At 42.6% G+C, this 26,925-nt stretch overlaps 1 protein-coding gene across 1 annotated transcript in view; it reads left to right on the forward strand.

Annotated features, from left to right (window-relative positions):
* Positions 1-26,925, forward strand: part of LOC115195723 (cadherin-7) — a 121,429-nt gene that overhangs the window by 70,861 nt on the left and 23,643 nt on the right. Inside the window, exons 6-9 of the mRNA XM_029755891.1 lie at positions 1,311-1,495; positions 2,146-2,399; positions 3,604-3,740; positions 12,335-12,456. Coding sequence (XP_029611751.1) covers positions 1,311-1,495; positions 2,146-2,399; positions 3,604-3,740; positions 12,335-12,456 — 698 coding nt within the window. The remainder of the gene's footprint in view (positions 1-1,310; positions 1,496-2,145; positions 2,400-3,603; positions 3,741-12,334; positions 12,457-26,925) is intronic.

Genomic DNA, 26,925 nt, shown 5'->3' on the forward strand with positions numbered 1-26,925 from the left:
TCTCCCGCTCCCCTCACTCCACATCAGAGCGGAGGGATTTCTGCAAACATGGATACCAGGATCAATCAGGCTCCATTTTTTTTGTCATCAGCCTATTTCACGGCCCGCTAATGGGTTCCTGGCCAGGCGTTGGGATTCAAAGGCATGAGGTGCTTCTCATGATAATCTGTGGCCCCGGCAATTGCTTTACCGCTGATAGTCCCACCGACCGCCGCTGCCTAGGCTGTTACACTCACTGCTGGACTGCCATGAAGTCAAGTCAATTTGCTGGAACCCGGAGGGAGGGGGGGAGCGGGGGGGGGACAGGTTCAAGTTTGCACAACAAATCGTCAATGCCGCTTTAACCCAGCGCTGTTTTGCTGGGTGTGCTGGGAAGAAAGATGCTTTGGGACCAGGTTGGGTGTGAAGTCACCCCCCCGCCCCATCTGTATCCCCCCCCCACACCCCCCACCCAAGGTCATGGGTCAGAATCAATAGAGTATTACAGCGCACCACAGCTGATAGTCTAGAAGCACTAGCCCTTGGAGGAGAGAAGAGGAGGGAAGTGAAGGCTGGAGGCACAAGGACAGAGAGGAGGGGCGGTTACCAGGGGGCAAAGAGGGGCATACACAGTACGAAGGGAGGGGAAGAAAGGCATTTTTGGGGGTCTTCCACAGCGAATTAAAAAGCCATTACAAAGATTACACAGCGGCAAACAATGTCAAGCAGATTAGCATTTGGAGCGTGATGTCGGGAGCCACTGGGGTGAGAAACACGGAAAGATCTGGTAATGAGCTCCGTCATGGTGATTGGGGAGATTATGATTATTTATATGATTCCCTCCTTTTTTTCTTATGAGAGTGCTTTATGTCAGGGAGGTGCAGACAAAGACACCGGGAGCACAATGGAAGAGTTTGCTTGTAATAGAATCTTCCAGTGAACATTTCATCCCACCAAAGCATATTCCGCAGACTCTCCCATTCACTTTGGTCAAGAGATATTCTGTTTCATGTAGAGTGGAGCGGTCAGAATATGTAATATATTTTCATATGAATACAAACAACTCCATTGTTATAAAAATGTTAAGGTTCAATAAAAAATATATTTGCCCTCTTCACCATAAATGTCTTGAATATAAAACGAGTCATTTAATATTATTGTCACTATTTCCTCATATATTTGGATAAAACTCATCCTGGACCATTACTTTGTAGTGTGACCACTCATTGTGAGAGAGGGAACTCAAAGGCAGCTGTAGTGCACTATGAATCTGAGCGGCTAAGGAGTAAGGAAACCACCTCATCTCTAACTACTACTTATCTTTCCTCCAGAGAACTATCAGTACATGGTGCCGGAGTCCTTGCCCGTGGCGTCCGTGGTGGCCAGGGTCAAGGCTCTGGATAATGACATAGGCCCCAATGCAGAGATGGAGTACAGGATCATGGAGGACGGACCTGGGGTGTTCAACATCACTACAGACGAGGACACGCAAGAGGGCATCATCATCCTTCAAAAGGTACACATGCTGTATCCTTATAGGCTGTGTTCCCAAGCCAGCTTTGTCACAGGGTCCAATCTGATCTTTTGTTTGTTTTCGCCGTCACCGATCATAGACGAGTGCCACAGAGTGGAAAGTCACGCAGACAATAAACACAGACAATAAATGTGTCACATCAATGGCCCTCCTATATTATAGGGCTACAACTGTGCGCCCAATAAGCCAAACAGATGACAACATATCTTCTAAACACTATCATTTAGAAATGCCTTTCACTGTGATGTGTTGTGTGCCTTTTCTCACAATCAATAGTTTGCTTTCACACTACACAGTAAGTCAATATAAAACGTCTGGATGAAAAATATATTTGTGATAGAGAGTTTGATTATGTGCAAGATTGCATAGGGTCGTTGGACTCTAGCGCCAGCATTTCTTCAATCTACCGGTATAGCGCAAGGCCATGTTGCCATGAGCGATGCACATACAAATATCTTTATGGCTTTGCCCTCACCATTTACAGAAAATGTAGCCAGTGCAGTGTGCTTAGAATCCAGCCAATTAGGATGGGCTCCACCTTGACTGGAAGGTTACTGTCAATTTCTTTCTTAAAGAAATGTGAAATAGCTTTTAATTATATTTTTTGTCTCTTTACTTTATGTTTGTCTCAGCCTTTAGACTTTGAGTCCAAGAACAGCTTTAACCTGCGAATCGAAGCCACCAATCGGAATATCGACCCTGCGTTTGTGCACCTGGGTTCGTTCAGCGACACCACGTCGGTCAAGGTGACGGTGGAGGACGTGAACGAGCCGCCCGTGTTCTCCACACAGCTTAGCAAGATGGTGGTCTCCGAGGACGCCAGAGTGGGCATCTCCATCGGGAGGGTCTCCGCTCACGACCCTGACTCCTCCAACAGTGCCATCAGGTAGAACCCAGCTCTCCAGTTATTATATGCCATTACAGGCAATTCCTCTGTTGTCCCAGCCATTTTCTCAAGTGGCCCCTGTTTCTTAAAATAACTTCGCCCCATTCAACAGAGTGGCGAATTCAAGCCATATAACCCATTTCTTTCAACATGTTGCCACACCGCAAGGTTGACAGGAGGTCCAAACACCTTTAGAGCAGTACTGTAAATAAACGTTCACATTCTAATGCCTCAATAGCACCTCACTGACAGAGTTCTAAACTCCCTCTGTGACTGTGTGACATGCTCTAAAGCCAGATGGCGTGCGTTCGAGGGACTGCAACATTTGTAAAAGTGAAATGCCATCTAAAATGAGCGAAGGGCATTCCCCCAGGAGGGTCAACAGTTTGTACCAGCTCCATTGCATTTATAACACAACACAACCACTCAGAAAGGCAATCTGCCCCATGTCACTCATGAGACTCCCTCTCATTACGCATTAATTGAAAATAAAAGTGTTGTGTGGTAGTATTCATGCTCGGGGCGTTAGGATTGTTAGTAATCTTAATCAGAAAATCTAATTACACCGCCATTGTGGGTGTAAATTGCCTCTTTTTGCTGCTGTGGAGGCTTTCAGCGTCTGCAATAATATGGCCCTACCTCTGTTGAAATTAGAATTATTGTGGAACTAATGCAGCCACAAGAGTCAAATTACATTGAATAATACCCTTTGGATACCAGCTAATTGAAGTTGTCATTTTTTCCAGAAATATAAGCTGCTGTATAGAAAGTGATAGTGTTTGTTCTGTGTTCAGCATTAATGTATTGCTGTCCAATTTCCCATTTCTATCTTAAAAACTTTGATTGAGAGCAGTTCTCGTCAAAATCTAAAAGTTGTAGAAACCTCTCATTCATAGTTCAACATCATGATCATTTAATCTAGCGTTAAAAATGAATAAGAAAATGACATAATTGCCCTTGTTGATACAGCTCAGTAATATTCTTTGCCAATGGACTGAAACCAGAAGCACTTTTAAATAGTTAATTTGACACGTTTGGAAGGTAGAAAGTTCTTATTCCTTCAGAAATGTTTAAGAGAGAAATTATTACATGTAATATCCTTAGAACTCTCTTCAAAAGGAAAATACCTCATCATAGCTACGTGTCTGACTGTGTGTTTGTCATTCTGCCTGTCTGCCTGCCTGCCTCTGTTGTCTGTCTCCAGGTACTCCATAGACAGAAACACAGACCTGGAGCGTTTCTTCAACGTGGATGCTCTGAGTGGGGTCATAAGCACAGCCAAACCCCTGGATCGAGAGGTCAACTCTGTCCACAACCTCACTATCCTTGCTATGGAAAGCCGTAAGTACATGTGCACACACACACACACACACACACACACACACACACACACACACACACACACACACACACACACACACAAGCCTCAAAGTCTGACTAGTTCATTTTATGAAGGCCCTGCATAAAGTATTGTTGTCCTTTCTATCTTGTCATGTAGCCAACCCTCCCCCATATTCAACACCCCACAATGCCACTGCTTCGTCATGACTGCATTAACGTGACGAAGCGTGTGGGTCGCGGCGGGGCTGTCAGGGGAATCTTAATTCTGACGTAAGGCGGGTGCTTTCGACCTCCGGGTCTCCGTGAGTCGCGGAGTGTGTGAGGGGAAAGCTGCTAACTAAGGGCAGGCGCAAGTAAATTATGCTCATGTGATGTGGGGGGAGAAGAGGAGAGAAAAGAGAGGTGCCGGAGTGCCTTTGAGTCGTCCTTCCATGGCTTTAAGGACAAAGAGGCCCTCGCATTCCCCCCCTTACGTGTCTTTTTGTTGAGCAAGACTTTTTGTGGAAGGTACTACGCAGCGCACAGACTCCATCGCGCGCTCAATGTCGTCGAGATACGTCGAGTTCCTTGTAGGCCTATTTGGCAGGGAAACTGTGAAGCCAGCTCTTAAGCCTATTGCCTGTTTCTGTTTATGAGTCTTTTATTAAAGAATGTGAAACAATGTTGATTCTGTTTTCTGCTTTTCATTAATTTATGCATAGTTGTTCTTTATATGGCCTTAAAAAACAGTTTTCCTATGGCCAGAATATTATCTATAGGCTATTGCATATTGAATTTTTATCAGTTTTAAAAATAGAACAAAATATGGATCTGGTAAAAGGCAGACATTTGGACGTTTCAATTAAAAAATACTTTTTCACATGATTATAGAAACTGAAACATTGTGATTTTAGAGACACAAAGTAACAGCCTATGGTTAAAGGGTTAGTTTATAGTGGGCTCTCACCATCATCATCCTTATTCACATCATTCCAGTTCAATCAAGTCACAATTATCAGATTTGGTATTGACACGAGTGAGCAGGCTTTCCGAGTGAGTAGACACATGGGTAGGCCTACCAACGGAAAACGTCTGAAAACAGAAATTATTATGATATTGGGACCACAGAAATCCCATGTTGAAATAAAATGTCTGCTTTTTTTTGCCTACATTTACATAGAACAACATCACAAAATCGATTTGGCCTATGTCTTTTTATTTTGTCTCAATATGATGCAGAAAATGTTGTTTATTTCAAAAGAACAGAATACAATATTTTGAATTGACTGTTTAGGCTATTATACTAAAGATCTATCCAAGGTTCAACTTTAAGACAAGGGCATCTTAAAAACAATCAATTATATACAGTATATGCATGACAGATTCACAAGACTATAATATTTAAATCATGCATAGCTGTTCTTTATATGGCCTTAAATACATTTTCACCTCCCATTGCTCCCATTGTTCCCATTTTCAACATTGGAATGTAATAACATTGGAATGTGGTAAAGTGCTGCCCTACCCTAGCTGGCGAGGACACTCAGGTGAAGCCATTGAATAAAATAAATTACAATGAAATAAAGCTTTTTAGCTTTTGAACCTGATTTAAAAATAAAAATGTATAGTTTGGACTATCCTTTTTGTAATGTGTGAGACATCAAAACATTCTAGATAAACCTCTCCTGCTATCACAACAGCTGTTCCCTTTACTGTCATTTGGAAAATCATTTGAAAAATCAGCTGATGATTGTTGAAACAGGGTTCAAGTTCAATGTCTGCTTTCACAAATAAGTGCTTATTATATTGATAGGCAAACACTGCCATTAATACAAGGAACGGAATGTGATTTTATGTCACACGATTTTGGACAAGTAAAATGTTCTTAGAATGTATAAAAATAAACTAGAGTCGATGTCCGCACACCCGCGGAAATCTAATTAGCATAATAAAAACATCCCCATCAAAAATATGTCCGTTTAAGCTAGAGATCGTCCGCATCCACCGATGTCGCACTTTCGCATCTGTGGTGAAAAGTGACGGAGCTAGAGCGGTGTTTGTCAGACCATGAGACATCCCAAAAATCTGTCTTCTCACAAAATAACTTGGCAAAGCAATTGTCTTTTTGTCCTAAATACAAAGTGTTATGTTCGGGGGCAAATCCAATACAACACATTGCGAAGTACCACTCAAACATAGTGGTGGTTGCATCATGTTATGGGTATGCTTGTAATCGTTAAGGACTGGGGAATTTATGGAATGAAGTTAAGCACAGCCAAAATCCTAGAGGATAACCTGGTTCAGTCTGCTTTCCACCAGACAGTTCACCTTTCAGCAAGTAAATAGCCTAAAACACAAGACCAAATCTACATTGGAGTTGCATACAAAGAAGGTGGGAAAGACAAGCTAAACACCTTCTCCGCCCCCTTCGAGGAAAACACAGTGCCGCCTCTCATGAGGACTGTGAGCTCTCGTTCTCCGTAGCCGAGGTGAGTAAGACATTTAAGCATGTTAACCCTCGCAAGGCTGCCGGCCAAGACGTCATCCTTAGCCGTGTCCTCAGAGCATGTGCAGACCAGCTGCCTGGAGTGTTTATCGACATATCAATTTCTCCTTATCCCAGTCTGTTGTCCCCACTTGCTTCAAGATGTTAACAATTGTTCCTGTACCCAAGAAAGCGTAAGTAACTGAACTAAACTAAACTATCACACCTTATCACTCACTTCTGTCATCAGGAAGTAGTTTGAGAGGCTAGTAAAGGATCATATCACCTCCATCTTACCTGACACCCTAGATCCACTACAATTGGAATACTGCCCCATCAGATCCACAGATGACACAATCGCCATCGCACCGCACACTGCCCTATCCCATCTGGACAAGAAGAATACCTATGTAAGAATGCTGTTCATCGACTATAGCTCAGCCTTCAACACCATACTGCCCTCCAAGCTCATTACTAAGCTCGTGGCCCTGGGTCTGAAACCCGTCCTGTGCAACTGGGTCCTGGACTTCCTGACGGGCTGACCCCAGGTGGTGAAGCCCCCTCCTGTACTCCCTGATCACAGATGACTGCGTGGCCACGCACGTCTCCAACTCAATATTCAAGTTTACAAATAACACAACATTACCATCAACAATGAGACAGCCTACATGGAGGAGGTGAGGGCCCTGGCAGTGTGGTGCCAGGAAAATAACCTCTCCCTCAAAGTTCACAAAAGAAGGTGCTGATCGTGGACTTCAGGAGACAGCAGGAGGAAGTATGCACCCATGCACATCGACGGGACCGCAGTGGAGAAGGTGAAAAGCTTCAAGTTCCTCGGTGTGCACATGACAACCTGAAATGGTCCACACAGACTATTCAACCTCAGAAGGCTGAAGAAAATCAGCTTGATCCCTAAGACCTCTAAGACCTCCCAAGTGGCGCAGCGGTCTGAGGCACTGCATCTCCATGCTAGAGACGTCACTACAGACCCTGGTTGGATTCCAGGCTATATCACAACTGGCCATGATTGGGAGCCCCATGGGACGACCCAGTGTCATGCAAGTTAGTGTTTTCCCGGGGTAGGCCATCATTGTAAATAAGAATGTGTTCTTAACTGGCTTGCCTAGTTAAATAAAGGTAAAATAAATAAAAATAAAAGACCCTCACAAACTTCTACCATTGCACCATTGAGAGCATCCTACCGGGCTGAATAATAGTACAGAGAATTATTTATTTCAGCTTTTATTTCTTTCATCACATTCCCAGCGGGTCAGAAATTTACATACACTCAAATAATATTTGGTAGCATTGCCAAAGAAATTGCTTAACTTGGGTCAAACGTTTCGGGTAGCCTTCCACAAGCTTCCCACAATAACTTGGGTGAATTTTGGCCCATTCCTCCAGACAGAGCTGGTGTAACTGAGTCAGGTTTGTAGGTCTCCTTGCTCGCACACGCTTTTTCAATTCTGCCCACAAATGTTCTATAGCGTTGAGGTCAGGGCTTTGTGATGGCCACTCCAATACCTTGACTTTGTTGTCCTTAAGCCATTTTGCCACAACTTTGGAAGTATGCTTGGGGTCATTGTCCATTTGGAAGACCCATTTGCGACCAAGCTATAACGTCCTTGCTGATGTCTTGAGATGTTGCATCAATATATCCACATAATGTTCCTCCCTCATGATGCATTCTTTTTTGTGAAGTGCACCAGTCCCTCCTGCAGCAAAGCACCCCCACAACCTGATGCTGCCACCCCGTGCTTTACGGTCGGGATGGTGTTTTTCGGCTTGCAATCCTCCCACTTTTTCCTCCAAACATAACAATAGTCATTATGGCCAAACAGTTCTATTTTTGTTTCATCAGACCGGAGGACATTTCTCCAAAAAGTACGATTTTGTCCCGATGTGCAGTTGCAAACCGTAGTCTGGCTTTTTTTATGCCGGTTTTGGAGCAGTGACTTCTTCCTTGCTGAGCGGCCTTTCAGGTTATGTCGATATAGGACTCGTTTTACTGTGGATATAGATACATTTGTACCTGTTTCCTCCAGCATCTTCACAAGGTCCTTTGCTGTTGGTCTGGGATTGATTTGCACATTTCACACCAAAATACGTTCATCTCTAGGAGATAGAAGGCGTCTCCTTCCTGAGCGGTATGACGGCTGCGTGGTCCCATGGTGTTTTACTTGTGTACTATTGTTTGTACAGATGAACGTGGTATCTTCAGGCGTTTGGAAATTGCTCCCAAGGATGAACCAGACTTGTGGAGGTCTACAATTTTTTTTCTGAGGTCTTGGCTGATTTCTTTAGATTTTCCCATGATGTCAAGCAAAGAGGCACTGAGTTTTAAGGTACTCCTCTAATTTACTAAAATAATGTCAATTAGCCCATCAGAAGCTTCTAAAGCCATGACATCATTTTCTGGAATTTTCCAAGCTGTATAAAGGCAAAGTCAACTTAGTGTATGTAAACTTCTGACCCACTGGAATTGTGATACAGTGAAATAATCTGTCTCTAAACAATTGTTGGAAAAATGACTTTTGTCATGCACAAAGTAGATGTCCTAACCGACATGCCAAAACTATGGTTTGTTAACAAGAAATGTGTGGAGTAGTTGAAAAACGGGTTTTAATGACTCCAACCTAAGTGTATGTAAACTTCCGACTTCAACTGTACATACACTGCTCCAAAAAATAAAGGGAAAACTTAAACAACACATCCTAGATCTGAATGAAATAAATAATCTTATTAAATACTTTTTTCTTTACATAGTTGAATGTGCTGACAACAAAATCACACAAAAATAATCAATGGAAATCCAATTTACCAACCCATGGAGGTCTGGATTTGGAGTCACACTCAAAATTAAAGTGGAAAACCACACTACAGGCTGATCCAACTTTGATGTAATGTCCTTAAAACAAGTCAAAATGAGGCTCAGTAGTGTGTGTGGCCTCCACGTGCCTGTATGACCTCCCTACAATGCCTGGGCATGCTCGTGATGAGGTGGCGGATGGTCTCCTGAGGGATGTCCTCCCAGACCTGGACTAAAGCATCCGCCAACTCCTGGACAGTCTGTGGTGCAACGTGGCGTTGGTGGATGGAGCGAGACATGATGTCCCAGATGTGCTCAATTGGATTCAGGTCTGGGGAACGGGTGGGCCAGTCCATAGCATCAATGCCTTCCTCTTGCAGGAACTGCTGACACACTCCAGCCACATGAGGTCTAGCATTGTCTTGCATTAGGAGGAACCCAGGGCCAACCGCACCAGCATATGGTCTCACAAGGGGTCTGAGGATCTCATCTCGGTACCTAATGGCAGTCAGGCTACCTCTGGCGAGCACATGGAGGGCTGTGCGGCCCCCCAAAGAAATGCCACCCCACACCATGACTGACCCACCGCCAAACCGGTCATGCTGGAAGATGTTGCAGGCAGCAGAACGTTCTCCACGGCGTCTCCAGACTCTGTCACGTCTGTCACGTGCTCAGTGTGAACCTGCTTTTATCTGTGAAGAGCACAGGGCGCCAGTGGCGAATTTGCCATTCTTGGTGTTTTCTGGCAAATGCCAAATGTCCTGCACGGTGTTGGGCTGTAAGCACAACCCCCACCTGTGGACGTCGGGCCCTCATACCACCCTCATGGAGTCTGTTTCTGACCGTTTGAGCAGACACATGCACATTTGTGGCCTGCTGGAGGTCATTTTGCAGGGCTCTGGCAGTGCTCCTCCTGCTCCTCCTTGCACAAAGGCGGAGGTAGCGGTCCTGCTGCTGGGTTGTTGCCCTCCTACGGCCTCTTCCACGTCTCCTGATGTACTGGCCTGTCTCCTGGTAGCGCCTCCATGCTCTGGACACTACGCTGACAGACACAGCAAACCTTCTTGCCACAGCTCGCATTGATGTGCCATCCTGGATGAGCTGCACTACCTGAGCCACTTGTGTGGGTTGTAGACTCCGTCTCATGCTACCACTAGTGTGAAAGCACCGCCAGCATTCAAAAGTGACCAAAACATCAGCCAGGAAGCATAGGAACTGAGAAGTGGTCTGCGGTCTCCACCTGCAGAACCACTCCTTTATTGGGGGTGTTTTGCTTATTGCCTGTATTTTCCACCTGTTGTCTATTCCATTTGCACAACAGCATGTGAAATGTATTGTCAATCAGTGTTGCTTCCTAAGTGGACAGTTTGATTTCACAGAAGTGTGATTGACTTGGAGTTACATTGTGTTGTTTAAGTGTTCCCTTTATTTTTTGAGCAGTATATATAGCACATGTTAAATGTTTGGACACACATACTCATTCAAGGGTCTTCCTTTATTTTTACTATTTTCTACAATGTACATAAATACTGAAGACATCACAACTATTGAATAACACATATGGAATCATGTAGTAACCAAAAACGTGAGGGTCCGGGGCCCATGCCAAATCTTTTCAGCCTCTTAAGGTGGAAGAGGCATTGTCTTGCCCTCTTCAAAACTGCGTTGGTGTGTGTGGACCATGATAGATCCTTAGTGATGTGGACACAGAAGAACTTGAAGCTCTCGACCCGCTCAACTACAGCTCTGTCGATGTGAATGGGGGTGTACCCTCCGTTTCCTGTAGTCCACGATTTGCTCCTTTGTCTTGCTGACATTGAGGGAGAGGTTGTTCTTGCATCCCACTGACAGGTCTCTGACCTCCTCCCTATAGGCTGTCTCATCGTCATCGGTGATCAGGCCTACTTCCGTCATGTTGTTGGCAAACACCAATGATGGTGTTGAAGTCGCTCGCGACCATGCAGTGGTGGGTGAACAGAGAGTACAGGAGGGGAGTAAGCACGCACCCCTGAGGGGCTTTCGTGTTGATGGTCAATTTGGCAGATGTGTTGTTACTTACCCTCACCACATGTGTTGAACGCTGAGCTGTAGTCATTGAACAGCAATCTCACATAGGTGATCCTTTTTTCCAGGGGGGAAAGGGCAGTATGGAGTGCAATAGAGATTGCGCCATCAGTGGGTCTGCTGGGGCGATATGCGAATCAGTCTTCTCCTCGGTGCACAAATAGTCACGAAACCAAAATGGTAATCACCATCCCTCAAGTAAATGCCTTGTCATTCAACCATAAATATAGGCCTAAGATGAATGCTCAAATAATACTTCTTCCTCTTGTCTCGATATAGTAACACATAGGGAGTAAACATCTTTAATAATAACTGTACTAAATGTCATAACAGGCCTTCACTGAGGAGTCATTGGCCTCTGACACAGTCAGACTTCTATTCTCTTCACAGCAGAAAGTGGCAGCTGTAGAATCAGGCATCCAAACAGTCTCTCTCAGAGCCCAGGACGCCTTTTTACACTATTTATAGTAAATGGGCTTTTTGTGACAAAAGTTGGCAGAGGAGCGCTTCTTCTAGCTAAGGGTTCTTGTTCATTTGAGACGTGGTCGGTCAGCGCTCACATTTCATCCGCACTCTGACTCTGCTCCAAACATGCCAATGACAACAAATCTGTGCCCCGGGGTACCACACGTCCTTTTTACTACTGTCAAATCAGCCGCTCCCGAATGTCAGCCAGCGCGCCATCTCTCCTGTCAGCGTGGCTGCCGACGCCAGGCTAAATCATCGTCCATCCAGGCTCTCAGGAGCCAGCCGTTTATATTCAGTGCCACATTGGTGTCAGAGAAGGGAGCCAGTGGTGGAGCCTGTGGTGCCGGATGCTCTGTACTACAACTACGCAGTCACCTGCATCTGAAATGGCATCCTATTCGCTATATACTGCAGTGCTTTCAGCAGAGCTGGGTTCTATATAGTGCACTATATAGGGTATAGGATGCCATTTATTTTGCATCCCTAGCCTTTACCACCACAGCTTTAGCTCCACTCCAATCATAATCAGCTGCTTGATCATGTTGGCTGATCCCCATCAGAGCAACTAAGGATGCCAGTTCATAGAGAAAGCCTTGTATATTTTATTAGAACGGGCACTTTTGGCCACAATTTGTTCATTTTGCTTGACCTTTGTGATTCATTAAAAAGACATGCGAAAGCTCGATAGTAGGGAAAGTGGAGGAGGGTGACAAAGTTAAGACAGGGTAAAGTATTGAAAGTTAGCTGGAATCAGCTATGATATGAACTCTTTTTCTCTCTGTCTTTCAGATGATCCAACCCAGGTTGGAAAAGGTTTTGCTGTCATTACAGTGCTGGACATCAATGACAACCCTCCGGTATTTGCCATCGAGTATGAGACCCTCTTGTGTGAGAATGCCTCTCCTGGACAGGTGAGAAACTGAAGATACTGTACATTTTCTGATGGGGAAGGAAATTATGGGTACAGTACTACATCCCCCAACCTTTTTGATTCAGTTCATATTTACTATACATTGCTTATATACCTTTAAAATGTCAGATATTTAATAATTTAGTGTGTTCCTCACACACTGTTTGATTCCCATTGGTTGGCAACCTGCGGCCTTTGGAAACCAATGTTCCCAATAAAACTTGAATCGGCCTCAGACTGTATGGATCATCCCCTTTCAAAGCTTGAGGTAATTTCAGGGAGACACTTTTAGATCAAACTGCAGGTATTGTTGGTGTTTGTATCCTTAATTAGCAATGTTACAGTCATTTCTGCTGCTGCTGCCAGCTGAATTAATGACAGTGTTTGAATTTCCCGTGGCTCTACAATGATATCATACAGTAACATGATATTTCATGCTGGGGTGGAGTGGGTGTCTGCCCAGGTCTGATTCCTCATTCGGAGTGTGTGTGTGTGCGTGCGTGTGCGTGTGTGTGTGTATAATTAGAGGATCAGTGTGGCGGGCACTGGAGCGGAAAATGCATCACAACATTATGCAAATGAAACAGGGGAAGGCTGGAATTTAGTTTCAGAAAGGCGTGTCAGACGCTTTAGCCGTGCAATACATTCTCTCTGTGTTTAGCATTTGGCCTCATTGTCGCCAAATGACTGCTGCGATGGCAATTCGTCTACTCCTGGCATTTGGAAAATACAATCAGAGGGGGGAAAAGGCAAGCATGTAGAACTGAATAAGTACGATTGATCAAAATGATGCATTGATTTGGGAATGGCTATTAGGCCTGTTTAAATATGTTATTTACATTCCCCTTGATCACAGTGGGGTGTACAAGAATAACAAAATGATTTGATTTGGAAAATGAAAGCAGTTTTATGTAGCCTACACATTCGTCTTGTAACCACAGTATGATATAAATCTCTTCTGCCATGGGAGCCAGTTAAACTCTTTGGTTTGGGGAAAATTTGCCTTCAAGTCTGTAGGATCGTTAAAGGCTATTGGTAGTTTGGTAGTCCCTTTGACGCAAAACTGAATGAATAACTTAACCAGATCTACAGACTTCTGTTGCCCGTCTCCCCCATCCCTGTTCAAGTAGATTGTTCGTCGATTAAGAGTTTCAATGTGTTGGCATTTCTTGTTCGCACATATTTAATGGTCTCACTCCACAAATGAGTCATTACCTTGGAGTGAAATTCTAATTTTCTTGATTGAGGTGTTTGAAAATAGTACATTATTGTGTTGAGATGTTGGACTATATTGTAGAGCATTCCATCTCCTGTCCATGCCTTTTGAAAAGCATTATTTTTAGGACACTTTGCTTTTTCTATTTCAATAAAAAGCTCTCTGCTGTACTTTAAGCTAGCCTATACATCACATGCATTTGTCCTTGTCACACCATGATACATGAGGAAATTGCTTTGCTTTTACGTGCCATCACCTTCCTTACCTTGTTCTCATACACTGCAGTTGTGTGTCAGAGGCAGCCCAGGGTCTGAATCAAGAGTAGGAGTGCTGATCTAGGATCATGTCTCCCCTGTCTGTGTAATCTTATTCATAACGATCTAAAAGGCTAAACTGATCCTACAGGAGCAGTGCTTGAATCGTTCTCTTTCAAATCCTTGATTGAGCTTGCCTGGCAAAATCGGACTAATGGAATACTCCCAAATCTTCAAACCACTAGTCTCTCTGGCTCTCCAGGCAGGATCAATCAAACACTTAAAATATTTAAAAGTAAACACTATTTGAACACAAGTCTGGTCAACGCAATGGTCTAATTATTATGTCTTCACTTATACGTGTAAAAGTGCCAGGCCAATGTGTCATGGTTGACCTGTTAAACCATATGTACCACACATGTTTTTTTCAGACAGAACTCGTTCAAAAGCACCACTTTTTTTTCTTTTTTTTAAGAGAATGGTGCCGGAGGGGATGGCTGCCGTTTTACGTGCTCCTAACCAACTGTGCTATTTTGTAAATTTTTTCACGTTGTTTATAACTTGTTTTTTGCTTATTTTGTACATAATGTTGCTGCTACCATCACTTATGACCGAAAATAACTTCTGGACATCAGAACAGCGATAATTACCTCGAACTGGACAAAGATTTATTTCTTTAATGAGTCCGATGCGAAGGATATACTGCTTTCTTGGAAACGGGCCCAAATCCCCGTAATATGCATGAAGAAAAGACGGAGAAAAAGGGGGCGGAGGTCGGGCTGCCTTCTGAGAATTCATAGGGGAGTGAGTAAACCCCCTCTACCATCAGTCCTATTAGCCAACTTGCAATCATTGGATAACAAAATGGATGAGCTCCAATCAAGGATATCCTACCAACGGGACATTAAAAACTATAATATCTTATGTTTCACTGAGTTGCGGCTAAACAACGACATGGATAGCATACAGCAGGCGAGGTTTTCGGCCCATCTTCAAGATAGAACAGCAGCCTCCGGTCATACAAGGGGTGGCGGTCTGAGTCTATTTATAAATAACAGTTGGCGCACAAAATCTAATATTAAGGAAGTCTCTATATTTTGCTCGCCTGAGGTAGAGTATCTCATGATAAGCTGTAGACCATACTATTTACCAATAAAGTTTTCATCTATAATTTTTGTAGCTGTCTATTTACCACCGCAAACCAATGCTGGCACTTAGACGGCACTCAACGAGCTGTATCGGGTCATAAGCAAACCGGAAAATGCTCATCCAGAGGTGGCGCTGCTAGTGGCCGGTGACTTTAATGCAGGGAAACTTAAATCCGTTTACCTAATTTCTACCAGCATGTTATATGTTCAACCAGAGGAAAAGAAAACACTAGACCACTTTTACTCCACACACAGAGACATGTACAAAGCTCTCCCTCGCCCTCCATTTGGCAAATCTGACCATAACTCTATCCTCCTGATTCCTGCTTACAAGCAAAAACTAAAGCAGGAAGTACCAGTGACTCAAAGGAGGATGCCGATGCTAAGCTACAGGACTGTTTTGCTAGCACAGACTGGAATATCTTCCAGGATTCTTCCGATGGTATTTGGGGGGGGACACCACATCAGTCACTGGTTTCATCAATAAGTGCATCGATGACATCGTCCCCACAGTGACCTTACGTACAAACCCCAACCAGAAGCCATGGATTAAAAGCAACATCCGCACTGAGCTAAAGGGTAGAGCTGCCGCTTTCAAGGAGCAGTACACTAACCCGGACGCTTATAAGAAATCCCGCTATGCCCTCTGACGAAGCATCAAACAGGCAAAGCGTCAATACAGGACTAAGATTGAATTGTACTACACCGGCTCCGACACTCGTCGGATTTGGCAGGGCTTGCAAACTATTACGGACTACAACGGGAAGCACAGCCACGAGCTGTCCAGTGACATGAGTCTACCAGACGAGCTAAATAACTTCTATGCTCGCTTTGAAGCAAGAAACACTGAAGCAGGCATGAGAGCATCAGCGGTTCCAGATAACTGTGTGATCATGCTCTCCGTAACCGATGTGAGTAAGCCCTTTAAACAGGTCAACATTCGCAAGGCCCCAGGGCCAGACAGATTACGAGGACATGTACTCTGAGCATGCGCTGACCAACTGACAAGTGTCTTCACTGATATGGTCCAAACAAACCAAGACAGTTTTGAAGAGGGCATGACAATGGCTATTCCCCCTCAGGAGACTGAAAAGATGTGACATGGATCCTCAGATCCTCAAAAAGTTATACAGCTGCATCATCGAGAGCATCCTGACTGGTTGCATCACCGCCTGGTATGGCAACTGCTCAGCCTACGACCGCAAGGCACTACAGAGGGTAGTGCGTACAGCCCAGTACATCATTGGGGCCAATCTTCCTGCCATCCAGGACCTCTATACCAGTCGGTGTCAGAGGAAGGCACTAAAGATTGCCAAGGACTGCAGCCACCCTGATCATAGACTGTTCACTCTAAGGTCTACACCTGTTGTATACGGTGCATGTGACAAATCAAATTTGATTTGATTTTTGAGTTTCTACGCTGAGATATTATGAGTTTAAAAAGAACCCAGCGCTGGTTAAAAACACACACATTGGGTTTCACCTGGCCTCGTCACAAGCCAGGCTTCTCTAAAACGGGAAACCTGGGGAAGTTCCATAGCAGAAATTAGCTAAAGAGGGGTCGGAAACCTGGTGTAAATCAGTGACGCCTAGCAACACGACAAATCTTGCTTGGGGGGAGCTCCAAAGGTGCTCACCAGATTAGTGCCATAGGAGCATCTGTCAACAAAACAAGCACAGGTGACAAAACATTTTAGAATGTTTGCAGCATGCTGGTTTTCCCAGCATTTCTCTGTTATTTCGAGGTGAGCTAAAGTTCCAGCAAGAGGGTAGAAATGGTCTACAATGCTGGCCAAATTCTAATGTGATATTTGGCTGTAAAGGCTAGCATGAGGAAAAAGAAGTAGCTAGACACAATGAGGTTTGTTTTTAGAAACGTCAGCTAACCTTGTCAGCTACCTACTCTAGGTATAACTAAATAGCTAGCTACTCGCTAGTTAAATTTTTCTCAAGATTATAAAGCCAACAAAATGTTAAGAAAAACTGCATATTAGTGACCTAAAAGGTTAGCTCTGTTAGCTTATCCAAGGGCAGTGATACATACAGCAACCATGCACTGTCTATGGGAACAACTGCAATCATGTTGCAAGCAACATTGCTAAAATGAACCTCATAAAATAAAATGAACCTCATAAAATGTTACCTGTAATGCTCATCTTCTGTAACCTAATAGTCATCTCCTTATTTTCATACTGTACTGAAATTACAAGGGTTGGATTTACACTAAACAAGTTTATGTCAGCACTTAAAAGGTGTACAAAATCTTGCATATGGTTTCCCTCAAACATTGTCTACTGGTATCATTTTAAATTGAGAACGTATAGCTCAACATGTAAACAATGTGTGTGTTTAGCTATTCCGGCTTCAGATGACAGATGCCCATAAGGCCAGTAATACCATCATACTGTAGGCCTATGGCTGCATTTGTGTTGCATGTCATATGATATGCTGCAAAATGGATACACATACTGTAGCTGATATACTGAGAGAGAGTGACAATCAAATAAAACAGAATGAAGATCTTACAACTAGACAAAAACGAAATGTTTATTTGAGAATACAACACGGAAACGCAGACACATTACAGACAGAACCCCCTCCCCTCTTTATTGCAGGATTGTGATGGATGATTAATCTACATTGACACTAGTTCATTTTAAATAATAATTTAACAATTAAAACAAGTTTAAAAACTTCACTTCAAAGAATCAACACTTCATCACTTCAAAATGTACAAATAACTAATATGGAAAGATTAGACATCTTAGTCTAAACAACAGTAGATAATTGAGTAGTAACAAGTAGGCTAATATTACTGAAGCATGATTTCAGGTGAGAAGAAAAAAACGGCATTCCAGCGGTGGCGAACATTGCTCCACTGATCCCTGATCTACTGGGTGAGCAGACCTATTTTATTCCAGCTCAGCAATAGCACACTTGATTATCAACTCATTAGATTTGCTAAGTTGAATCAGGAGTGTTATTTCTGGGCTGAAACTGAACCCTGCACACCCAGCAAATTGTGTGTGATCTTTAACTGTATTTTTGTATACTTTTGATAACATAGGTAGGTCATAACATACTGTATGGCATGGCATATAGGATATACCCTTAGTCTCTTGGGACATGCAAACAGGCTTTCACAGCTTAACATATCTGAGGACAGAAAACATCACAAAGAAACAGGCTTCATTATACTCAAATTTGACAGCACTGAAAAATATGTTGCCATTATCTCTCTGTCCTCAAACTCCTCCCCTCTAGGGACTTGAACTGGATAATCTTTTCATAATATCCTCCCACGAAATTACCTGCCCTACCCAGTACCCAGTAGCCTACACTGTCCCTTTACTGACAGCTGGAACTGAAATTTCAACCTCTTCAATGGCTGTTATCTACAAATGTATTTGGAGACTGAGTTTTAATTTACAATGATTAGATTAAGATATCTGGCTAATAGAAAGTTAGCTAGCTGATGACATTTAATTCACTTTGCTAAACAGTATGTAAAGTTAGCTAGCTAGCAGCTCAGCCAACAAAGTGGCCTACTGTAGCCAGCTAGCTAACTAGCTAATAATACAGCGTTTTTTACCATAAAAAAGTATTTACTTAAATGAATAAGTTCTCCCACTACCTGTTTTTTGGGTCCTTACAGAAACAAAATAATGGGAATTTTTCATGATATTTTAGGTGGTAGCAAAGCGCAGCCAGCAGCCATGTGGACGAATAGAGACACGGAATAAAGTCTGTCAACAGAGCAGTTTAGAACATGTTGACTTTACCAGCATAATCCACTTCCAATTTCAATAAATATAAATTGCAGACTGACGGCTACACTTGATTATTTGAAAACTAGCACTTGAAACTAGCATAGGCAACAAATACCCAGATTGACAACTGTGACGCACATAACACACAGCACCCCTTCTACGGCTGTGTTGGGGGATTGTTCTTGAAATGTAAAGTACTGTAGTATAGTATTCTACAATATAGTAAAACATTTTATAGTACGCACAACAGGATCGAGGGATACTACAGTGTGTAGTATAATATTCTATGGTAAAAGTTTACTACATAATTCTATTGTAAGTACTGTAGTATTCTGTAGTAAACTGTAGTATTTTTTCATATAGGTATGCCCCTACTAAGCCACGCCTCCAGTCTTACCATCTGACCCGGTGGACCCTAGCTCAATAACTCAGCATCAACAACCCAACTTAAAGAAAAAAATTGGTTGTTTGTGATCCAACTGGCTAGGTCAAAATAACTCAATGTGTGTTCTGTCCAATATTTACCAAAATTGGGTTGTTTTTAACCCATAATTTTATATAATGCACTGCCTGTGGCATTATGCAAATGTAAAAAATATAGCTATAATAATAAAATTATAAAAAGAAGTGGGAAAAGTTGACATTTGAGCAGGATAAAAACCCAATTTGAATAACAAGGAGCAATCAAACTGTTTGTTCCATATCAGGATGGGTGGACATGTTAGCCTTGCAGCTGTACAACGCAAAGCAGAGCCTCCCTATCTTTTTAATTAACATGTATCTCTCTATACATCCACCCTCGAGAATGGAACAGCAGAGAGCACACAAACAAACTCCTATAGACTCTATCTGCACATAGGCAGCCGCCTTCCCACTTCCCAACAAGCTTAGTTAAAACCTACAGCCGCCCACTGGAGAACTTCTCGCCCATTGGCCTGTAAGATTAAAACATAATGTTTGCCGTTCGGCTTAGACACTGTGGCTCTGTGTGGCTCTGTAGCACAGATTAGCCGGGAGCGTGGTGGTTGGAATAACCTGCCATCATTCAGGCCTAATTAGGGGCCGTCTCGTGGCACTGGCTCTCTCCAGAGACGCTACTTGTTACGGATCATCGGTGCGTCTGTCTTCTGCCATAATATTAATTTATATTACAACGGAGAGGAGGGGGGAAGAGGGAGAGAGCAGAGGTCACACGCTTACAATCATTTCCATCAGTGTAGCTATTACGTAAATGAGTGGACTTTCTTGGCATTCTGCTGCCCCAATCTGCCACCCTGCGCCCCACCTCACCCCACTACTCCCCTCTCACCCAACACACAGCCCCCAATAGACCTTGTCCCACCAAGTGTCCCCTTACTTTGTTTTGCTTGTTTTAGTTTTCCATTGGGTTTCTCTATTGATTGAAGAAGGAAACTAACGGAAGTTAATCATAGCTACCAAAGTGAAGTTGATATATTTTCTTCATTATTTAAATCTGTTGTAAATATTTGTCATAATTTTCTGAGAATTTGTTCTATTAAAATAATAAGTGTGTTTTCACGTATTGTACTTCTTCCTGTTGCAATTGAGATTCATTATAGGTGTTTTTTGAAGATGATAGTCAGAAACAAAACATTTAATTGAAGGGGGGAGTCGGAAAAACAACAATGTCATGGCACATGTGTCAGGAGAGAGAAAAAGAGGGACAGTTCAGTTGAATCTGTAAAAAGGGTGTACCACAATTCAAAATAGTGTATATGGTGACCCTCAACAGCATCTTAGCTCAGGTATTCAGTGTTCTCAGACAGACAGGTAGCTTCAGGTACACAGTCTCTCTCTTTTTTTTAAACACTTTCATATAACCTCTCACTGAGACCCTGGTCTCTTTTTCAAATGATCCCCGCAATATACAGTACCTGTCACGTCCTGGCCAGTATATAAGGTTAATTGTTTTGTAGTTTGGTCAGGGCGTGACAGAGGGTATTTGTTTTATGTGGTTCAGGGTGGTGTGTTTGTTCAAAGGGGGGTTTGATTTAGTATTTCCAGGGTTTTGGTTTATAGTCTATGTTTATGTATTTCTATGTCTAATCTGGTGAGTGTGTTTCTATGTTGGTTAATTGGTGTTGGGACTCTCAGTTGAAGGCAGGTGTTGTCTATCTGCCTTTGATTGAGAGTCCCATATATAAGGGTGTGGTTGTGATTTGTGGGTGATTGTTCTGTGTTCAGCCCTAGGCTTTGCCAGACTGTTTGTTGTTTGTTAGTTCTAGTGGTTTTGTTATTTTGTATTCAGTTGTTTTTTTGAAAATAAATAATCATTTAAGATGAGCATACACGTACCTGCTGCATTTTGGTCCTCATTCACCGACGACAACCGTGACAGTACCAGTCAACAGCTTGGACATACCTACTCATTCAAGGGTTTTTCTTTATTTTTACTATTTTCTACATTGTAGAATAATAGTGAAGATATCAAAACTATGAAAAAACAGTAACCAAAAAAGTGTTAAAAAATGTAAATACATTTTATATTTTATATTCTTCAAAGTAACCACCCTTTGCCTTGATGACAGTTTTGCACACTCTTGGCTTTCTCTCAACCAGCTTCACCTGGAATGCTTTTCCAACAGTCTTGAAGGAGTTCCCACATATGCTGAACAGCTGCTTTTCCTTCACTCTGTGGTCCAACTCATCCCAAACCATCTCAATTGGATTAAGGTCGGGTGATTGTGGAGGCCAGGTCATCTGATGCAGCACTCCATCACTTTCCTTCTTGGTCAAATGGCCCTTACACAACCTGGAGCTGTGTTGGGTCATTGTCCTGTTAAAAAACAAATTATAGTCCCACTAAGTGCAAACCAGATGGGATGGTGTATCACTGCAGAATGCTGTGGTAGCCATGCTGGTTAAGTGTGCCTTGAATTCTAAATAAATCAAAGAGATTGTCACCAGCAAGCACCCCCACACCATCACACCACCTCCTCCATGTTTCACGGTGGGAACTACACATGCAGAGATCATCCATTCACCTACTCTGCATCTCACAAAGACACGGCGGATGGAACCAAAAATCTCAAATTTGGACTCATCAGACTAAAAGACAGATTTCTACCGGTCTAAAGTCCGGTCTAAAGTCCATTGCTCGTGTTTCTTGGCCCAAGCAAGTCTCTTCTTCATATTGGTGTCCTTTAGTAGTGGTTTCTTTGCAGCAATTTGACCATGAAGGCCTGATTCACGCAGTCTCCTCTGTGGAAGAGATAACTCTAGGTCTTCCTTTCCTGTGCCGGTCCTCATGAGAGCCAGTTTCATCATAGCGCTTGATGGTTTTTGCGACAGCACTTGAAGAAAGTTCTTGAAATGTTTCTGATTGACTCACCTTCATGTCTTAAAGTAATGAAGGACTGTAATTTCTCTTTGCTTATTTGAGCTGTTCTTGCCATAATATGGACTTAGTATTTTACCAAAAATGTCTATTTTCTCTATACCACCCCTACCCTGTCACAACACAACTGATTGGCTCAAACGCATTAAGAAGGAACTCAATTCCACAAATGAACTTTTAACAAGGCACACCTGTTAATTGAAATGCATTCCAGGTGACTACCTCATGAAGCTGGTTGAGAGAATGCCAAGTGTGTGCAAAGCTGTCATCAAGGCAAAGGGTGGCTACTTTGTTTCAATTAATTTGTTTAACACTTTTTTGGTTACTACATGATTCCATAGGTGTTTTTTCATAGTTTTGATGTCTTCACTATTATTCTACAATGTAGAAAATTGTAAAAATAAAGAAAAAGCCTTGAATGAGTAGGTGCGTCCAAACTTTTTACTGGTTCTGTACAAAAATACTAATTTTTAGCAGGTTACAAATTAAGATCTTATAAAGACCATCGTGGACTAAATGTTCAAACTTCAGCCTGTGGACAGAACACACGTTGGGTTATTTGTTGCCCACCAGTTGGGTCACTTAAAGGCTCTGCATGGTCAATCTGTAGTCAGCAGCGGCATTAAAGCATTTACTGCGATACGGTCTCCGCAGAAGTCAGAGCATTTATACTTCTAGCGCTTTGCGAAACAGAGCTGTTTTGAAGGAAGTTGTCAAGGAAGTGATTTTGTGTTTATACAGGACCTCCTGACCCACCTACCGTCAACCAATCATATCAATGCGGAGCTATACGGAGCTATACGGATCCCTCCGGCTTTGTAGAAAAAATTGGGAGGTGCACGGTGATGCGGTAGAGTGCTCAATTTGCCCGCTGCATGCCTCTGGAGGCTCTGCAATTGCGTCACATCCTCCATACGGAGTTCCTCCAACCAAATGTACGGCTCAAGCATAAATTGGCTTTTAGTTGGGTCATTGAGCTATGATCCACCGGGTCAGATCAGAAGACTGGAGGACATGGCTTAGTAGGGGTGTGGCTTTTTGATTGTTCTTTTTGGCCACCCATGAGAGTAAATGTCATTCCGGTTCATCTGTTCTGTTGTATTGTCAACACGTGTTAAGGTTGAGCACCGAGACTTCGTTAGCTTATTGAGGTTTACACAAGTGATAACTATCCCAAAATTGGGAGATGCATATGCACTTAAGGAACTCATACTCTTGTGTTAACCTCATTAAAACTACAAAAGTTTCAGCGCTCAAATTTAACATGTGGAAATTTAACAACTGGAAATACATGTACTCTCATGGGTTGCCAAAAATGACTATCTAAAAGCCACGCCCCTACTAACCCACGCCTCCAGTCTTCTCATCTGACCTGGTGGATCATAGCTCAATAACCCAGCATCAATAACCCAATTTAAAGAAACAATGGGTTGTTTGTGACCCAACTGGTTGGGTCCAAATAACGTGTGTTCTGTCCAATATTTACCCAAATTGGGTTGTTTTTAACCCAGCATTTTTTTGTGTACCCACATAAAAAAAATACCATAGTATACTGTGGTATAAATACTATAGTATTCACCGTAGTGTTTTTCCAGACTAAAATCCGCAAAAACATTACGGTGAATACTGCAGTATTTACTGTAATATACTGTAGTATTTACTATAGTGTTCTACAGTATATTACAACATGTTATTGTAAGCACTAGACGATCGAGGGATACTACAGTGTGTAGTATAATATTCTATGGTATACTAAAGTTTACTACATAATTCAATAGTAAGTACTGTGGGTACACTGGAGTTCAATCCATATCTGCTTAGTCTATGTCTCTTGGCTGGATGAGATTATTTTGATACACAACATTCCAGAGTTGAGCTGGCTGACTTATATAAATGAACGGAGATTGAAACAATGGTATTTGTTGACCATTGTGAGTATTGATTACAATCAAACTCCAGAGTATGTCTGAATTAGGGCCTCAGTGGGGGTATTAGTGGTGGGTGGATGGTTAGGAAGCGTGGGGGGCGTGAGGTCTTGTCGATTTGGGGAAATTATGTTACGTTTGATGCTGGCGCTCCGATGCATTTTTCGAAATCGCTATGCAGTTTACTTCGAAGCAGTGTGCCGATGCTTGTATCACTTTATCAGAAGAACATGATCAATGACGTCCGAAGATTTGTTTCATCGAACAACCACCTGATTGGTTTGACAGAAGACAAAAAAGGCTACGCTTTTCAACACAATTGGCAAAAAAATAACAACTCAATGCTACAGGAAGCTTCAATCCCCATCACTAATTCGGGGCGAACTGTATGTGCCTCGTGTCACTGATGTGGGTGTTGTTTTCGGTGTTGATGCCGCGGTGGGGGCAGGAGTGAAACTGCGAGAAGCAAGGGGTGTGAAAACCATGGGCCCTGCCCCTCCCAGTGTCAACACCACCCCATGGTGACATCCAGCCATCTACCCCCCATCTCCCGTAGCCATGGTAACAGTCCGTGTATATTTGAACTCTGGATTCAACTTTCAATACCACCCGTTATCTTGTTGTGGAAAAAGATCCTCATCATCTGTACATGGACAGCCTGACTGATGTAAATGATAAACGTGGGCCAATCAAATTAATGCCCCGGATTGTCTGTCCATGCTGACGTGTTGAGTGCTGCAAACGTGTAATTTCACCTACGTATGATGAAACTTTTGACAGTGTTCTTTATGCCCGCTCTAGAGACAAGTGATGATAATTAAATCACGACTAGAGTTAGGTGTCAAGTTGCTGTACGGCCGTTATAAAGAGAGGCAGCAATCACGGTTGTTGTCGCAGTCAAAAAACAAATGGTAAGATATAAAATCGAGATCTCGTTCTAAAGCCCTGTCTAAACCCAGACACTTTGAAAGTGATCATTTGTAAGGTTTTCTTTTGCCTTATCTTGTTTTAGCTCAGACAAGTTAGGAGGCCATCTAACTTTATAGAGGGGCAATTTATCTGTAATTTATCTCTAATCAGGTTGTGGAGCAGTAGGACCGGCAAGGACGGAGGTGTGTGTGTGTGTGCACGTTACTCTGAATGAGCAAACATTCCCTGCCTTCCTCTGTGTTTATCCAGTGCCGACGTAAAGGCACAAATGAAGACATGGTCGCCCTTTTATATCTATTTGATCTGAGACCCAGCCGTATGTAAACTCAAAATCCCTCGACTTCTGTGATTTATTTGACTCCTCAGTCTTGCCTCTGACAGGCACCGTTCAACTGTTAATGTCTCTCTGTGTGAATTTATGTCTACATCCGTGTCTTTTCCCTTCCGTCTCCTACTCGAACCATTAGAAGATTGGCTGCCGAAGAGCTTACGAAATGGTTTGCATCACCGCCTTGCTAATGAAAGGCATTATACAAATACCTTCCCTCTCACTGCAAGTCATGAATTAAATTGATACCTTCCTCAAGATGAGTTTATTGCGATATTCAAAGAACATCAAAGAGGTCCCATATCCTTCATTATTAGGGGATAAGGCAAGCCACATACTGTACGTAGAGGGATGTCTGTATTTGTATTGAAATGTGTATTTCACTGCACATGCATGCTATATGAAATAATAGATATATATTGCACCATGTGAAGAAAATGTATTTTATGTTGTGCAGATGTGCATACAGTGCTTCCATCTTCAGGCTATAATGTGATGTATTGTAGCTGTAGCTCACTGTATCTACCATGATACACACATCTAAACCAATGAGTGAATTTGAGATTTCTGCCAATAGATCACTTTTTTTTGTCTAATTTTAATCTCAGCACCAGGGAGTAGTGCACATGCAATATTCATGAAATCACATATGATGATAAAATCTCCCTGGGTCTGTCAGTCCTAATTGGCAGGGTGTCTTTCTCCACCTACTCTAGTTTCTAATACCTGACAGCTTGTAACTACAAGCATTTAATCAAAGATGACAACTGATAATCCATGTCTCAGCCATGATGGATCGTTGGCTGCCTTTGTGTTACTTTGTGTTTTCGTCTGAGGTTACTTTACATGTATTCCTCAATATGGTGGGTAGTAGGTGATAATTTAGCATGAAGTGTTTTTAAGCTTTGTCTGCAGTGGGCTAAATCAGGGTCACACAGATTGTTTTTTGGTAGTCTTAAACAAATCTAGTTTGGTTATGGGCTTAAAAAAATAAGACACCTGTACCATGTCAAATATAGAGTTTAAATGTGAACCATTTTTAGTTTGCATCCCAATATTACACTTTATATACATCACAGAAGACTGAAATATAACAAAACTGTTTGACATAGAAACACCGGATTTCGGCATTTAAAAAATAAAGTATGTTTATTAATTACACAATTCTGAAAAATATGAATAACATTTCACCCATGAGGCCAGTTGAGGGTGATTTGGTCATTTGACTGCAGGAAAGGTGTATATACTATGAACTTCTTTGCTTGGATGCAATCCATGGTTTTTGGGGAGGTTGTTAGGTTGACGTTCTTATTGTGGATGTCTTCATTGGAAGCAGTGGAGACAAAATACTATGCTGGACTGTAGACGTAGGAATGGCAGTGTACTATATATCACTCACTATGATGGTATTTGTATTGTATTTGTATTAATTATGGATCCCCACTCTTCCTGGGCTCCAGCAAAATTAAGGCAGTTTATACAATTTTAAAACATTACAATACATTCACAGATTTCACAATACACTGTGTGCCCTCAGGCCC

This window comes from Salmo trutta, chromosome 6, assembly GCF_901001165.1.
Source record: "Salmo trutta chromosome 6, fSalTru1.1, whole genome shotgun sequence".
Classification (NCBI taxonomy): Eukaryota; Metazoa; Chordata; class Actinopteri; order Salmoniformes; family Salmonidae; genus Salmo; species Salmo trutta.